General features: G+C 42.2%; 1 protein-coding gene and 1 pseudogene across 3 annotated transcripts in view; one reads left to right on the top strand and one right to left on the bottom strand.

The window, feature by feature from the left end:
- Gprk2 (G protein-coupled receptor kinase 2) overlaps positions 1-17569 on the bottom strand; it is a 46483-nt gene that overhangs the window by 26917 nt on the left and 1997 nt on the right. For 2 of the 3 annotated variants that reach the window (XM_084590952.1, XM_084590953.1), the window contains exons 3-5: positions 12809-12921; positions 4386-4463; positions 4231-4328 (exon numbers count right to left, since the gene is read on the bottom strand). In XM_084590952.1, coding sequence (XP_084447078.1) covers positions 4231-4328; positions 4386-4463; positions 12809-12921 — 289 coding nt within the window. Of the gene's footprint in view, positions 1-4230; positions 4464-12808; positions 12922-17569 lie in introns of all 3 variants that reach the window. The other variant, XM_084590951.1, reaches the window with a different exon arrangement.
- LOC146206309 (uncharacterized) lies at positions 9-712 on the top strand (annotated as a pseudogene).

Here is a 17569-nt window from a genome sequence, read left to right as displayed (position 1 = left end):
TCCGGAAGATGTGCAGAGCCTGTGTACGCCAGGTACCTACTACATCTTGGTTCCTCAGGAACTGTGACCAGTGCCTTCAAGATGAAATTTTCACTTTCGAAAAATTTGGCATCAGCGATGAGGACGAGGTGCTCATAGCTAACTGGGCTTCTGGCAAACTTAAGAAAACTCTGAATGCCTCATCGTTCATGAGAGAATTTCAAATCCTCACAACCATGTTCCATGTGTACAAGCAAAAGCTATACACGAAGGAAAGCGTGGCTCCGAGAAAGGAAAAATTGTTTTGCATTTTGATTTTGCCTAGAACTGGACAGTTGTGCTTCCCGATGCAGTACAAGCGTACCATTGGCAAAAAAAGCAGGTAACTGTTTTTACATGTGTTGCCACGTCAAGAAAATCTACTTGGAACTATGCTGTTATTTCCAACGACACGTCTCATGATTCAGCTCATGCATGCTTGGCTCTGGCGAAGATCAAAGCCCACCTTGAGGACAACGCACCAGTCTACACCAAGGTAACCTACGCAAGCGATGGAGCTCCTGCTCACTTCAAGAATAAATTTCAGTTTCGTGAGCTACAACACAATGAATGCCTAGAGATAAAATGGATGTTTTCAGTCCAGACGCTTCACATGTGGAAGTATGTGCAGTCAACTGAAGGCAACGCTTTTTACGTGGCCACCCCTGCAGATGAAGATTGGAAGAGACTGTGATCTGGTTTGTGGTTGTGCGCTGGGCAATATGCGAAGCAAATAGCAACGTCAATGACTGCTATTTTTTTTTTGTCTTGTAGGATTTTCCTGAATTAGAATCTACACACAAAGTGGCATCATATCTGTAACTTGCCTTGCCAGTTAAACCCTTTTTGAATTTTGAAAATAAAATGTTCCCCTTCAGAAGAAATTTTCTACTGTGGCAGTGCCCTGCAGAACCACAGAACCCCGAGTTATATCAGGTGTACAGGGAACGCCACCGTTACTAAAAAAAGGGGCTTGTAGAAAAACAGACTTCTGCGGTAGAATGATGCCGCAAAACGTCACCTTACTCCTTCAATGTCAAGTTGGGGGCAAGGGAGCTCTGTGCTTGGGGAATCTTTCAACACAGCTGCTGGGTTCACTCTAAGAATTATTTTTTCAGCATAAGGGTGGAAAAGGTAGGTACTGATGTTTATTGCGAGAGCGGGAGATAGACTCTTGCTAGAGGTAGAGGATTGCTTCCAGTTCCGTCGTCGCGCACACGGCCATATGAGTGAGCCGTCGCCGACAGTGCCGAAGATATCAGATTTCGCTAACCCGTGCCACTATCGTGGGTATCGCTTGTAGCCATCGCCGTAGTAGCTATCTCAGAAACGGCCACCTTGTATGCGCGAAGGAGACAGGTAGCTGGAGCCGTCGTGCATCGGTTAGAGCGCATAGCAATCAAAAACGCTATATTTACCGTATTTATTCGAATCTAAGCCGATAGTTTTTACTGAAATTCCGAATACGAAACTGAGGTGTCGGCTTAGATTCGAGGATGTGGCTGCACAATCGCCATCGCCATCGCGGTATTGCACAGGTGACTAGCGTTGGCCTGTGTGTCCGTGGACTCTCCGTGTGGTTCTTTCGATTCGTGACCTTCGTTTCCCGACGCGATGGCACCTACAAATAAGCGGTGTCATTATACCGCTGCTTTCAGGCGGAAAGTTGTGCTTGCGGCAGAAAGCTCGTCCAACCTTCAAGCACAGCGAGAGTACGGCGTGGACGAAACAAATATCCGCCGCTGGCGAAAACAACGGGACCAGTTGTTCAACTGCGCTGCAACCCGAATGGCATTTTCCGGACCCCGCAGAAGCCGTCACCATGTGGTGGAAGAAGTCGCCAAGTTTGTTAAGACGCAGAGGGCCGGAGCACTTCCTGTAACTACAGAAGTTATTCAGGCGAAGGCAAGGGAGGTCGCGAAAGCACGAGGCATCCCGCACACTACGTTCAAGGCAAGCAGAGGCTGGCTTCAAAGGTTTATGAAGCGGTTTGGTTTCAGTGTGCCAGAAGCTGCCCGGAGATTTTGAAGAGAAATTAATTTCTTTTCAATGGTATGTCATAAAGAAGCTTGAAAAGGGGTACGCACTTGGGCAAATTGGAAATGCCGACCAGACCCCAGTTTACTTCGATATGCCCATGGCGTACACAGTGGCCGAGAAGGGGTCAAAAGAAGTAAAAATGCGTACTGCGGGCTACGAGAAGCAACGTTCAACCGTAATGCTTTGCTGTACTGCCGATGGACGGAAGATGCCACTGTACATCATCTTCAAGCGGAAGACTCTTCCTGCGAAAGAAGTGTTCCCGAAAAACGTCACCGTTCGTTTGCACGAAAACGGATGGATGACCGTGGCAATGGTCGAAGAATGGATTAGACTCGTGTGGCAACGTCGACCAGGGGCATTGTTGTGTCGGGACTCCCTCCTGATCTAGACTCGTACAGCGGACACTAGACGGACGGCGTGAAGGCTGCACTCTCACGAGGTGGGACAGATGTAGCTATAATACCTGGCGGCATGACCAGTCAGCTTCAGCCACTCGATGTTGCCATCAACAAACCCTTCAAATCTAGGGTGCGCAAGTACTCCACTGATTGGCTGACAGAACAAGATCACAAACTCACTCCGACAGGTCGCATTAAACGCGCATCGCTAAGTCAAGTGGCCAAATGGGTTGCAGCAGCGTGGGAAGATATTCCCGCGGAGATGATCGTGCGGTAATTCCGTAAATGCTACATTTCAAACGCCCTGGATGGTACTGAGGACAGCGCGCTGTGGGAGGAAGACAGTGATAAGGAAGCCTCCAGTGAGAAAGACGACGACGAGTGATCAGTCGGCCTTCATTTGATTGAATAAATGTCTTTCTAGTCCTGGGTGGTCTCTTTCTGTCGGCTTGCATTCGAGGTGTTTGTTTTTTTTTTCCCGGGTTCGCGAGTTTTGGGGGGTCGGCTTGCAATCGCGGCCGGCTTAGATTCGAGCAAACACGGTAACACTTTTTGCGAGATTCCACAGATTCCTGTTATGTATGCAGATTCAAAAAAGATTTTGAAGGTGCAGTTATTCTCTATCAATAAATAATCTATTCCATAGCAAAGCGCCGCATACAATGTAGAACTTGCACAGTGCGGACACGTTTGACCGATGTTAAGCAGTTCTCAAGAAATTAAGCCAAAAAGCGAATTTGCTCCAACTTTCGCACACTGTAATTGCAAAAAAATAAACCAGGGGGTTGATGAGGATTTTGTAAACTGTGCAAAAGGAAATCTGCTTGCATTTTCATTGCTCCAAATTTATTTACCCTTTCGCAGTTAAGATGGAAGCAAAGGCGCCCGTGTGCTGTGCGATGTCAGTGCACGTTAAAGAACCCCAGGTGGTCGAAATTTCCGGTGTCCTCCACTACGGCGTCTCTCATAGCCTGAGTTGCTTTGGGACGTTAAACCGAACAAACCAAACCAAACCAAACATTTGTAATGGTAATACTACGAAATCCCCAGGAATCACGAGCTTGAGTTTGCATTTTGTATTTTTATAATTTTAAACAATATAATGCAACACTTTTTCAGCGTGATACAATTAAGAGACATGAGGGATTATTCAGACAAATTATAAAAACAAATCGAAGATGATGTATTTTTTTATTTTTAAATCAAATTTGCTCGTTTTTTGAAGTTTTTGAACCTCAGCAGATTTTGAAGCGCCATGGAAAAATTTTTTACAATCTTACAACTGCACTTTTGGTTGAAATAGAGAATATAACCTCCTAATGCAGGCAAAAAGTTTCAGCGGAAAAATTTGGGAGCATCATGCCAGAATAAAGCGCTGAAAATTGACTTTTGTGCAGTGCACTGCTCCTGAATCAAAGTTAACAATTTTTTAATAAAACACATAGTGCATCAAAACACTTTTTTTTTTTAGTGTTTTTATTAGTAAAAGCTGCGTAAACTTATTCGCTAAGAAAATAATTCACGAGAAATGTTGAGTGTGTATGCAACCGGGCTCCAAACTTGCAACTTTTTGAAATGGTAAAAACGGCGTTTGCAAACGATTTTTATACATGTAGCACCCTCACCAATCTGATGCTTTCAAAACCACACTGGAGTAGAACCAAAATTTTCGAGGTGAAAAAAATGAAGATATACAACTTCTACTACTTACAAAATAAGTCCCGATTATGCAGAAAAGCACGATATTGGTGTAGGGCAACATGTGGCTTACCTTGCACATTCAGAAAACAAGTCTTTGGATGCTTCAGTCAAGCCTTGTTTGCACTTCTCCAGAAGATCTTCATTGACCACATCAACAAATTCACTTGACTGCAAAACAAAAGTAGCGCATATAATTCCCGCTCTAAACCAGTGCTGAAGCTTTACCTGTTCACTGAGAAACTTGTTAAATACATCTTGAGCTGCCAAAGCACGGTCTTCATCCAACTGCAGTTCATATGCTTCCTAAAAGAGGAAAATAAAAATTAGGAATTGACAACCTTCTTTTCATTTGATGCTAGAGTTTCAAGCCGGCCAAAGCAGGCATCATAATCATCACAAACATGCTAAACGTTACAAAGACAGCTGTGAGGAACTTATACCCCAGTCAAGCGTGAAAGTTAAGTGCACTTACGCGGAGTGCACTTATACCCCTGTCAAGCGTGCAAAATAAAGTGCACTTACGGCGAGTGTCACTTACGAAAGGTGCACTCTACCGCTGCTAAACAGCGTAATATAAGTGCACTTGCCAAAGTGTGCACTCAGGTCGGAGTGCGTTCGCAAAACAGACTTCGAGGGCTGAGCGCGTAGCCTCGCCGGCAGAAATTTCTTCGTCACAAATGCATTATGTAATAAGATATGTATACAAGTTGATTTTACGTGTTTTGTACATATTTTCATTTGATGAAATGTTTTATAATAGCGACGGGCAAAATATCAAATAACAAAAACGTGATGTAACCGCGAACGCAACTTCCACATAATGAGTGGTGCGCTACTGCGGCTACGCCATTTTCAGTTAGGGGGCGGTTGTTATTGTTCATGGTGTTCGTTGATAAGGGGTCTACGAATCATGGCCCGGTGTCAAATTTTAAGCATTTTTTGAATGTTTTACTACTTTAAAAAGCAGTTCCCTGAACTTCGCACTTGGAGGTTCCAATTTCTTTTTTAAAACATGTTTTCCGAGTGCTAGTTTCGTACCAACCAGTGCGTATGCGAGTGCACTTCGCTTTCCCGTTTAGCACTGCGTAGCGTAAAGTCTCTTTCAAGCTGTGAAGTGCACTCCGCGGAAGTGCACTTCAACTTGCACGCTTGATTGGGATACTAGAAGCTTGAAGGAGACTTTATGCTATTCAGTGCTAAACGGGAAAGCGGAGTGCACTCGCATAAGCACTCGTTGGCACGAAACTGGCAACTGAAAAACATGTTTTTAAAAAAAAATTGGAACCTCCAAGCGTGAAGTTCAAAGAACAGCTTTTTAAAGCAGTAAAACACTAAAAAATGCTTAAAATTTGACACTAGGCCATGATTCCGTGAGCCCCCATTAAAAACACCATGAACAATAACAACCGCCCCCTAACTGAAAATGGCGTAGCTGCAGTGGCGCACCACGCTTAATTTGGAAGTTGCGTACACGGTTACATCATGTTTTTGTTGAGATATTTTGCCATTGGCTATTATAAAACAATTCCACAAATGAAAATATGCACAAAACACGTAAAATCAACTTGTATACATATCTTATTACATAATATAATACATTTGTGACGAAAAAATTTCTGCTGGAACTGCGCTCCTAGTTTCAATTAGCTGAACTGTTGAATAAACGGGAGTTGAATGAATGAGATATTACTGTACAAAACAGCATATTTATTTGCCCCCATTTTAGTGTGCTGCATGCTTATATAGTTATGCGAAATGTTCAAGCAAAAATAATAAATTTAGGCAACAAAAATCACCTCATCTTCTCACACACTTAGTCCTTCTTTTGCATTTCTAATGCAACAGCATAATGGCACGAGGGCACAGGACAAGAAGGAACGAGACACAGTGCTGCGTCATCATTACGTCTGACCAACGAGCCCATTAGTTCTTGTTCTTTTTGCAATACACTCAGTCACCTCTTTCATTTCAAACATGCTCATATATGGCAACAAAAAGCCAAATGGGCTAACACACTTTCACTTTTCAAAAATTTGAAGACACTTTGGCGACTAAAGTGATGAAAGGCAAAAGCCTGAGTGCTGCATTCAGCTACGCGACTGTTGCGCATGTAGTGATGAATGCTGCTACGAGTAAAGCGAGCGACTACTCTTTCACATTCTGGGAGTGCATTTATTCAGAATTCTGGTTGGCAGCGACGAGATCGCACTCCTTGCAGCTACGTAGTTGTTCTACATTTACTGTTGTGTGGTTTCTACCAGGTGCGCGACATCAATTAGTAATAATTATTACATAATAATAACTGTTAGTAATTATAAATAATTAATAAGTAATTAATTGAATAGCCATTAATAATTACTTAATTATTCATTATTTAGTAATTACTCATTGATTGGTATATGGCCATACAAGGCACGCATTCGTGCATACTATGGTGGTGCTCTTGGTAGAGACCTCTATGATGTCATCCAGTCTCGACTAATCAGAGCCACCGCAAAAGCATGACACTTGCTGGCGACAACGATGAGGCAATAATGGCTTTCGCCTTAAAATCATGGTGTACAATAGAACCCCTTTATAGTAAAGTCACTGGAACCAGCAAAAACCTTTACTATATCAGGGTCTTTACTACATCAGTTGTTGGTGATGACATGGTCCCAAGAAAAAAAAAAAAAAACATTCAATACCTTTCACCTCTCTGTTATCTCTGTGGATTTTTTTTTTTTTCAGTTATAAAAATTTTTTACAACTTGTTGAAGTACCTCCTAAGCATGAGGACTAACACTGTGTCACTTTTTGCTGTTTCTGTCTTTTAAAAAGCAATAAATGATAAATGCATGTGGCAATCAAGTGCTGCAAGACCACAAACGCTGCACCCCCACTTCTTGCCTCCACTACCTCATGCTTCGTGCTGCACAGTGCTGGGAATGTTTGCCCGTTTCTTCCCCTTAGCCATTCTTTGCTGCACTTTACTACGGACAGCACCGCCTCTTTTCTATGTTTGTAGACAGCTTTACTCTCTTTTTTTTTTTCTTTCTTACGCACTGCATGCTTTCTCTCATGGCTTCGAGGCCTCCGTAAAGTAGGCTTCTCCTGACGGCTGCTAAGCCTAGTGGTAAAGACACCTAAAAGAACATTCGGTGTTTTTCTGTTTTCAAATACAAAAACTCTTTGCCTCACGATTCTAGATAGTGCGCGGGCGGCGATGTCACATCGTGGGAGTCGTCGCCACGGCCAGGCGCACTTTACAACTGATTTTTGCCAAAATTGTGTTTACTATAAAGGGGGGAAACGTACAGTTGTCTATGGAAGATGAACTAGGACTTCAGTTTCACTTTACTATATCAGAGTTTTTACTATATCCGAATTTACTATAGCGGGGTTCTACTGTATTAGGAAATCTCCACCGCTATAAGTCTTTATAACCAAATTTGGCTGCTTTACATGAACAACTTTTTGTGCTAAAATTGCCAATTAAGCTTCATAAAATATAAAACCTAACTTATTCAAACACGACAAATAATAACAAACGATGGAGCGTTAATCAAATTTTCAGTTATTCCTGTTTATACTTACTACTTTGCAGAGCTTGCACTAATGAGAAAAAAATACTTGGCCAGATTTCAATCTTTACATGGATACCCATTTAGCAGTTAAAGGTATATTTTGTGATGCTGTAGTTAGGACCAAGAGCTCGGTGAGGCATTCATTATGAACACAAAGCATACTTGATTACAGAGGCATGGCCCTCGACTACACATGCGTGAAATCATGCCAAACCTGTGCATAAAATGATGCCAGGCACTGAAGTGAATCAGCCTTCACCTTGGGCAGGTGACGCTACCTGTCAATCTATTGCACACAATTGATAATTCTACTACATAGCCCACTGATGCACCTTTGGAAATGCTATGCCCTTCCTGTTGCTGCACAAATATGGCAACCTATACAGAAGGCGCTTATGTACGGAGAGGTGACCCACTATGATGTTATCATGTACACTCTCGGTTACCCTCACGAGTTCGGCTAGCAGCTTGTTTTATGAAAGAACATTTGTTTGAACAGACATCAACCACTGTTTTGATAGACACCAAATTTTGTTGTGCCATAATGCTGACCACAAAGGTTTGCAAAATTGCAGAAAGGGTGCGCATGGTAGAGTGCCTACCACTAGTGTTCTCGAGTCAGCATATGAGCTCAATGGTTGCAACCATTAGCATTAGATAAGAGTACAGTAGAAACCCCGAGTAAATGCTCCCGTTTATGAAACGACCCACATTTTACGACAAATTAGCCCAGGTGTGGTGAATTTTCCACAGGGGTAGTGTACTATAAACCTTGATTACAATACGAAAAATTACATACACCCCCCCGCTTAGTACAACGACCTGTGGGAACTGTGGAATGAGAGACAATGGCAGAGCATCTTAATGGCAGAAGTCACGTCAACCCAGTGTGTTCCAAATCATAATCACAACAGAATGTGCGCGACGATACGATTCAGCATATGACGACCTGTGCACTGATAGTCCTGGTAATGGCTCTGACTTTGCTTGTGCGACCTGCGGCTGTTGACTGGTGCGTGATGGCCCTCGTTTAGTCCGCTTTACTGTATGCTTCGCTGATGAAGAAATTACGGAAATCAATATTACACTGGTAACAGAATGAAGTTATTGTGGGGGCAGTATGAAGGTTAAGAGTTCCTGTAATCAGTGGGAGAGCACATTAGGTCTACCACAACGAGTGGCGTACTTTCCCCGCAGGGCAGCACATCGCTGCGGGAACCATGCAATGGCTTAGGTGCACTCTAGACCCACATCCACTCTGCAAGCAAACACCGATATCTATTTAGTTTTTTCCCTGCAACGAATGACAGCAGTTCTAAATGGAGTGTGAGCAGAAGACTTGTTGCTGGCATCTTTCTACCAAACATTATAAAATGTCTCTGAAGACTGAAGTGCTGAAGTAGGTATATTTCTGGTACACTGTCCAGATGATAGCATTCAAGGCGCATGTAATGCCTACTTAAGGGGGACAGGGATCTTGAAACATTTCTTTATTTTTATGCAAAATGTAATGAAAATGCGCAGGCTTAATCACCTCTTTGTGTCGATTTTAAATATGTAATTACATTTCTGATATGTCAATTAGTTTTCTAATTATTTGACATTTTTAATCCCTTGTTTATAGGAACAAGACAAAAATCCAGTAATCAGAAAACTACTATTAACATGTGGCTAGATAGTATATAGTATGAAGGAGCACAGAACAAGGGTATATGGGGTACGCCTCAGTTCGCAGGTCGAGCCAACATTTCGACAAGTGGACTTGCCCAGTCCAGTTGTCAAAACGTTGGCTCGACCTGCGAACTGAGGCGTACCCCATTTACCCTTGTTCAGTGCTCCTTCGTATCGTGTAAACCATTTTCTCCTCTCGTTCTACCTAGATAGTATATAGTAGTATAAAGAATACAATGTAGGAACTACATTTTTAATCAAGGCAGTATTAGTCATTTCTCGAGTTGTTTGATGCAAGAAAAAGAGGTTACCGAGCCATTTAAATTAAGACCATGCAAAAAAATTAGCAGGCATGAATTGAAAAATCAGTTTTTAACATTGTATAGCTTAAACGCCTAGGAGCTCTAAAGGCAAATATATCCTACAAGAAATTAGCAAACCATCAAAAATTTGCATTTTAGAAAACGAGAAAATATGAATTGAGATGGAATTTATTCGGCTCGTCTGCACCTTGTAAAGTGGGATGAATGGCCCACGGCGTGAATAAATTAGTAGGTATGTAAGAGATGGGTTGCTTTCCAAAATGTTGCTTTTAAAGAGTCGCTTTTGTTCGCGATTTTCGGCCCTTCACGGGCCCTGTATGCCCTTAACGCAATGGGACAGGAGTGCATGTGGGCCCCGTCAAAACCTACCTTTGCTATGCCAAAAAGCCTGGCTGCGCAGACGCATTACAACTTATTTACTTGCATAATTTGTTCACACCTGATCTACTACTGAAGTTAACAAAAACCTTTTACTCATATATCTTACGCTCCCTGCTGCTCTAGAACACCAATATGAGGTTAGGTGTGTGCAAGGCCAGCTTGGGGTCATCGCCACAGTCACGTCGCCAAGTTTGTATAATCAGTTTACATATTGGTGTTGGTAAAGAACATTCAAACTGCATGCCATTTTCTAGCTCATTCACATAAGACAGTTTCGCGGATGAAGAGATGCGACAAAACACTTCCAGTAACCTCCAGCGCGCACTCACCTTAATCCGAAACTACCAAACAGGGTTCCGTTTCTTACTTGGTCCTCAAGCAAGGTCTGATCGGTCTCCATTTGCTCCTGACTGCTAGATTCGTGATTGCATTGTCACGTTTACTGCTCTGAGCTGCACATATGTGCCATTCTGAAGGAAACTACATAACAACAAATGAGATGATGGAGCAAGGGGCAGGGTGCAAGCATCAGCCTCGATTTATATCTTGAAGGCAATATTTTTGTTCCCAGTGAGAGGCATGAATTTCGGGATTGGCGTTTACACAGCAATATACAGTGTATATACAGTGTATATTGCATGTTTTCATCCTTGTAGAACTTTTAGGGTGTTTTTGCAAAATTACATAGTTTGCACACACCATTAAAAAAAAAAAAAATGACTTGAAGAAAAAGAGCAAATTACACGAGTTAATTAGTTCACTCTTGCAGAATGAAAAAATTGGTGCTTTCGTAATGTGTGGAGAAAAGAATTAAAACTTTTTGGCAGTCACAGTAGTGGATGCATTTATATGCAAACACACCTATTCTGCGAGATTTCCTATCAACGATGCCCAGATTATATGATGATTTCGCATGGTCCTCTCCTGAAATCATATAACTGAGGTTCTACAATACTCATGTTGCAGAGGCACTCAAACGTAGTCTTACTGACTCATCGGTCAGCACAGGAGGTTGCATGGCAACTGAGCCAGCAGTGTATCAAGTCAATTGATGGCCTCTAAACATTCTAGTGGAAGCAGTGCACACCGTTCTAGTGAAAGCAGTGCACACCCTTCAATACAGTGCAATTGTGCCCGTTAGGATGATATTGAAAAGAATACAACTACAAAAAATTAAAGGAAGGGAAGGGGGAAAACACTGCAGTCAGCAAAATGACTTATGCTAGAACTGCACAAAAATATAGCCGACAACTATTTAAAAAAATGCATGCGTGCAATTCTGTACATTTAATAAGTAAGGTTAAATTATCAATAGTAAAAATTACACACATGCATGACGTGGTATTACTGAATGCAGTAGGGGCCATTGACTGTCCAACATAGAAGTGACACAACACTTCCAAGTTTGATAAAGCACAACAACCACGAACAAGCAAATGTGGCAGCTGCAACATGGGCACAAATTTCATACAATTTTTGAAAGGCTCAAAAGTAGTAACATATGTCTGAACATTATTTCTTTACTATTCTGTCATGGTTAGATATGCATGATTATGAGACTGAACAGTTAGTGCTTTCAATGGCCTGAATGATACTAATCACCAACACCCATCTGGACAGCATGTCTGAAAAGCAAACTGCAATGGAATTTTTTGCTACAGAAAAGGTGTGTTTTCTAGTACCACATCAGGAGAGGGTACTAAAACAAAATATGGCATTCGTATAAAAGTGTACCTGGTGTGTCGGGAATTGCTCTCAAAAACCACCATTTTCCAAACTAAAACTGGAAACATGGTGGCAATTAAGAGCCAAAAGTGATGTAAAAAGGGCCGCAATTCGAACCATGGGTACAGTAGTCATGTCATTTTGGCGGCTTGCTGCTCGTAGAAACCTCAACGAGTGGGCACGCATTACATTCAGGTATTGTGAGCGACGCTAATGCCTATTACATGTATTTAAGGCAGTGGGAACAGATGTCCTCCAACATGCAAGTTCTTGTCCACCATGCTCGTCTGTGCCCCCAACAATTATATAGGATTTGAGCGTAGTAATGATGCCTGAAATTATAAAAACTTCACCACTGTAGCAAACTAGGACAACCAAGCCAAACAAACTTTAGCCTCCAGCACTTCACTGCATGCCATCCCTAGTCCATACACTCACACTAAGTCCAGCTTAAGGACAGCTCTCGAGCGCCCGTTCCTACATCACATGTGGCATGTGGCAAGTTGCCCACTCCACGATACACCGCCAGGTGCAAATATCATCTGCTACACAGCTTTAAAGTGGTTGTAACTACAGAATTAACATGAAACCATTATAATTGGTTTTACAACACACCGAGCGCATTAGGCGGCCTCGTAACAAAGTAAAATTTTGTTGCAGCCAGCCAGTATAGAAATAGTCCTGAACCTCTTTCTGATTACACGCCATCGTGCTGCACACTATCTTCTTAATAGCGTGCTTGTGACTGTGCTTTCCTCTGCTTTCACACAAGCTTGCCAACCAATGGTAGCATTCACAGTAAATTATGAGCCACCCAGCCTCAGGGATAAAGATTGAAGATAGAAAGTGGCACCATATTTTTGAATACAAGTGAGTGGTTGCAGCATAGAGATCACCATATGGAAAGGAACACCTATATGCACATATTTTACCCTCCTGAATGCAATGCAGACCATTAGAAGAAGAATGCTGTACTCCTTACCACAGCATCTAAGAAGCTGTTGCACTTGCAGTAATGGGGTTTTGTTTGGCAGTACTGCCGGAAGAGGAGCCTGCCAATGGGCTGCTGCTCCACAATGTACCCGTAAGAGATGTCTGCAAACAGAGACCAGCCACGGTAAGAACTTGATCCCAGCACACCAACAAACACGGCAATGGAAAATGACACAAACTGGCACCTCTTGCCTAAGACTTGTCTGAAAAGATACATCGCAGTCTGGTCAGATGGGATGACAGATCCTACTTGGGAGACACTTCAGCTCCGCCATTAAGGGTATGACACGATAGCTTTAATGTCTCCCATTGTATCTCCTTGCAGATACTCGTTCGCATATATGGCCTTTGCTATTCGCTTAATCACCAATCCTTTAACCTGCACCTATATTACCTCACAAAGTCGCACATATCATGTGAAAGACCAAAACCATAGAACGTGCTTGTGTGACTCAGGTTCCAAAGGTCTCGGAGGGTTCAATCTTATCTCATCTTTATTATGCCCAAATTTATCCTCTGAAAACATGTACAGTTTAGATGTGAACAAGTCAAAAGGATAAAGGTTGGTTGGTTGGTTTGGTTGGTGGGGTTTAACGTCCCAAAGCGACTCAGGCTATGACAGACGGCGTAGTGGAGGACTCTGGAAATTTCGACCACCTGGGGTTCTCATGCACTGACATCGCACAGCTCGCGGGCGCCTTGTTTCTCGCCTCCCATCGAAAAGCGGCCGCCGGCATTCGATCCCGCATCCTTGGGAACAGTAGTCGAGTGCCGCAACCACTGCGCCACCCTGGCGGGACCAAAAGGATAAAGGTAAAGTGGAAGAGAAAGAAAATCAAAGCTCAAGCTAGAGAGAAGAAGTCAAGGGCACAGAACCCTTGGCCCAAACCACACAAGGAATCTACCTGGTGTTAACAGCATTGCAAGAAATTTATGAGAAAGAGCCGGTTCATCAAGTGCCTTGGCCTCAAGCCATTTTTTTCAGTCAGCTGGCCAAATTGCTGCTATGGACATTGTCTGTTGCTTTTTCTTCTATGTCCTATATTGGCCGCAAATTTGAGCCTACTTTGCTCGTCCTGCATCAAACCCAGTTCTGCCAAGTCGTTACCGCAATAAAGAAAACCATATTTACTCGATTCTAAGCCCCCCTTTTTTTTTCACAATCGCGATGACCAAAGTGAGCGAGGGCACTTAGATTCGAAAAATCTAGAATGAAGCCCTGCCCCTTCTTTTCGAGACTATATCTCGACAAGATGGGCGCAAGAAAACGAAGTTGGCAAACTTCAAGCTGTTGGCAGCCCTATATATACAAACTCATTCCGACTTCTGTTACAGCTCTCAAACAACTGACACCAAACCAAGCAATGCATGCCCGTGATGCCTGTGAAACCTGTCGAGCACCGTCGATACCAGGCCCACGTGACAACATGCTCATGATTAATAAGGTCGCTTTTCGGTGTTTTATGCCGTTATCTGTCATGTAATGTCTGAACAGTGCAACACATGAGGTCAGAGATCATGCCGAAAACACTGCGCCACCTCGGGACTCTGACAGTTTAAGAAATGCCGCATATCTATCAGAAAAATTTAATTACCAGTGGATACATTCACATTCATGTTCCCCAATGCAGGAAATAACGATTGGTGAGCATGATGGCGATTGCACGGCAGCAAAAAATCAAGGAATCGAAAAATAAATAGTCCGGCCAGAAAGACAGCAATTAAAGGAACCATAAAAAGATGCTTGCTATGACTAGAAAACACGCACGACAATCAGTATTCCATCACTCGTCTCCACAACACAAGAAGTTAGCTTCACTAATGTCATGACATTAGTGATAAAAAATGATACTCCTCCTTTCTCACTTGCACGTGCCGACACATAAGAAAAAAAAAAGTTACGATGATGCCCCATAGCGCCCCGTGCCAGTATCACTTGGGTGCATCCAGACTACCCAGTTTACATCAACAGGCTAGGGCAACTAACAACGCCATGGTGAGATGTCACCCAAATTGGTTCCGAGCAGTTGCAAGGAGCAGTTTAAAAAAATTATTTGTAAATTATGGGGCCCAATCAGAGTTTTTAAATTTGACTCGAATACTCACAATGACCACTTCTACAGATTTTGTTGCATTAGGACACGGCCATAAACATCCTTCAAGGGCTTAAACACCTTTAGTTCAGCATACATTACTACCGCTGTCACACTTGCATTTCGAAGGCCCTCCAACAGATTGTCTATCGACTCGAAGGCCTTCGAACGCTGCCGCACGAATGTTTTCAATGGCCGTTGAATCGATAGTCTATCTAGTCAACGAAACAGCTCAGAGCTCTATCGAGATCTCGAAGGCCTTCGAACGTCGCGCAAGGTTGCTAGCGTTGACCCGAAGAGCGCCATGTGCACTCTCGTGGACAGTGTGTTTACGATAAAAAAACATGAACAATTGTTATTTTATATCTTTATTTTATGCTGTAAAATATTAGTGTGCGCAATAATTTAAAAACAGCAGCGCTATTTTTTAAGGCGCATTATTTTTGTGCTGTCTACCACTGTAACCTGCGTTGCCGAGAAAAGCAAACACAATTAAAAGCACAGCCATCCGAAAGCAATGATAGTGGCGCCTCAAAAGTTTGCCGCAAACCAGAACTATTTCAACAGCCTTTGAGTTTTGCCATGTAGCAGCGGCACAACTCCTTCGAGTTCAATAGCAATTGAAAATCTCGAAGGCTATCGACTCAATCGCCTTTGAAAATTACCGCGTGACTGGGGTATAACACTAACTTCCATTTTCGCATACCAACCCATTATGGCACAAACATGTCTTGTCGATGGCAACATAGCAAAACCGCACTACCATTATGACTTAACCTGTTTGCTACCACACACAAACACCAGTTCTCATCAACCCTTTTCAATAATGAAAAAAAAAAAAAATAGAAAAGAAGAAGAAAGCACTTTAAATGTCAACAATACTGCAAAGCATTGTCATTTAATGACAATACATGCTAGTAATAATCATTGAAACCAAGCTTGTAGCATCATCTAAGTACAAATTTACAAATCACGGCAAACGGGTGTCCGGCCCGGCCGGCGAATTGCTGGCTTTGGCAATATGGCCACCACACGTACCCCCGGTGATTCCCCGGCTTTGGCAGAGAGTGGGTTAAAAAGCCTATGGTGTCATCTAGAAGCAACTACACAAAGTACTTCAGCTTGACAATGCAAATGAAAAGTTGCCTAAAATAAAACACAGCACCCTTCAGTTTCACATCTCATATTTCAGTGAGACATGGCAACGTGATGGGATACATCAACAATAGCGAATTTCACTGCACAATGTAGCTTCAGACTTCAATGCCAAATTGAAATCATAAATCCATATTTTATTGTTACTACAATGCTTGACCTGCCTATATGTGGCAAGGCCTTCTCATTTTTAATCTGATCACAGTGCACCTCTGGGTCAGTTTTCAGTCATTATTGTAAAGAGACGCCGAGTACCCAATTTTCATTCTTAGTAAAACTATGGCTGGTACAGCAGTTCCACGACTCTCTCTAGAAGTATGTTGATGTAAGTCTTGCAGCAAAAGACATATTTCTTGACAAGAAGACTGCATCTAAAAGTTTTTCCCAGCAATTTAATAAAACTTGCGTCCCTTGAAAACAAACTATGTAATACTGGACCCACTGGATACAGGACAGTTAAGGAGTCTAGCAGTTTCCCCAAAAAACTGCCTAAAAGTAACTCAACCTGCGGTTACTAAATAATGTGACACCATGAAACACCATGCCAACTTGGACTGTGGCAAATTGTTTATCATCACTGTACTGCATTGTGTAAGGGAAATAAATACAATAATGGCCACACAAAAAAGCCAGAAACAAATTAAAAGTTATGTGCACACGAAGGTTCATTCAACACAGAAAAAACAATAGTGAGGTACAGTTGCCTTTGCTTGTAGCATGTTATTACATTGCATTCAAAGAGCAAAAATTCTGCTCTTTAAACACAATGCCTTCTTGCATGCATGTTTCGACTTTGATTAGTCTTCAGCAAACAGTTCGGATATGTTCGCCAACATGGCAAGCAGCACCTACTGCAGAAAAAGCAAAAATCAATAGCAGCTGAATGGCTGACTTTAGATGCCAAATCAGGTTCCTGAAACTACACTTTAGTGTTTAATAAATTTTTCTGAAACATTTTATTATTTAATTTCTCATTCCTAGTTCCCTGTGGCTGCATAGATACTCTTACTTAGCCTCATACTTCAAGCACTTTTGTCTGAACGACTTTGAACAAATTTGTGAGCTCCCCATAATGGCTTCCTTAAAAAAAAACCTACTACAATGCACAATGAAACAAAAAAGCTGCTCTACCAATACCGTTTACCACTGATGCTGGCATGGATTCGAGAAAATTATCATATACACTTTATATGACTGCCCATTCATACAGTTAATTATATATATAATATAATCAGGCCCACAACCTCATTTGCACATTCCACACAAACAAGTGACAGTCTACACCACAGGAGCCTTTGTGGTCACACATCACTTTCATTGTCACTCCCTAATAATTATGCTTGCCAGCCATTCAGCCAATATAGCTCTAGTTATTCGTTTTAAGGACCTGAATCACCTAAAAGCAAGAACAACATAAAGGTTAACAAAAAATTATATGAAAAAATTATCAAACCAGTGTTGCAAACTGCACTACCCAGTGCCGAAGCCGTACTTAACAAAAA

Source organism: Amblyomma maculatum, chromosome 1, assembly GCF_055883805.1.
Source record: "Amblyomma maculatum isolate TAMU_Amacu chromosome 1, ASM5588380v1, whole genome shotgun sequence".
In the NCBI taxonomy this organism is placed as follows: domain Eukaryota; kingdom Metazoa; phylum Arthropoda; class Arachnida; order Ixodida; family Ixodidae; genus Amblyomma; species Amblyomma maculatum.
Note: the sequence above shows the minus strand (reverse complement) of the source record. Positions and strands in the feature narration are given on the sequence as shown.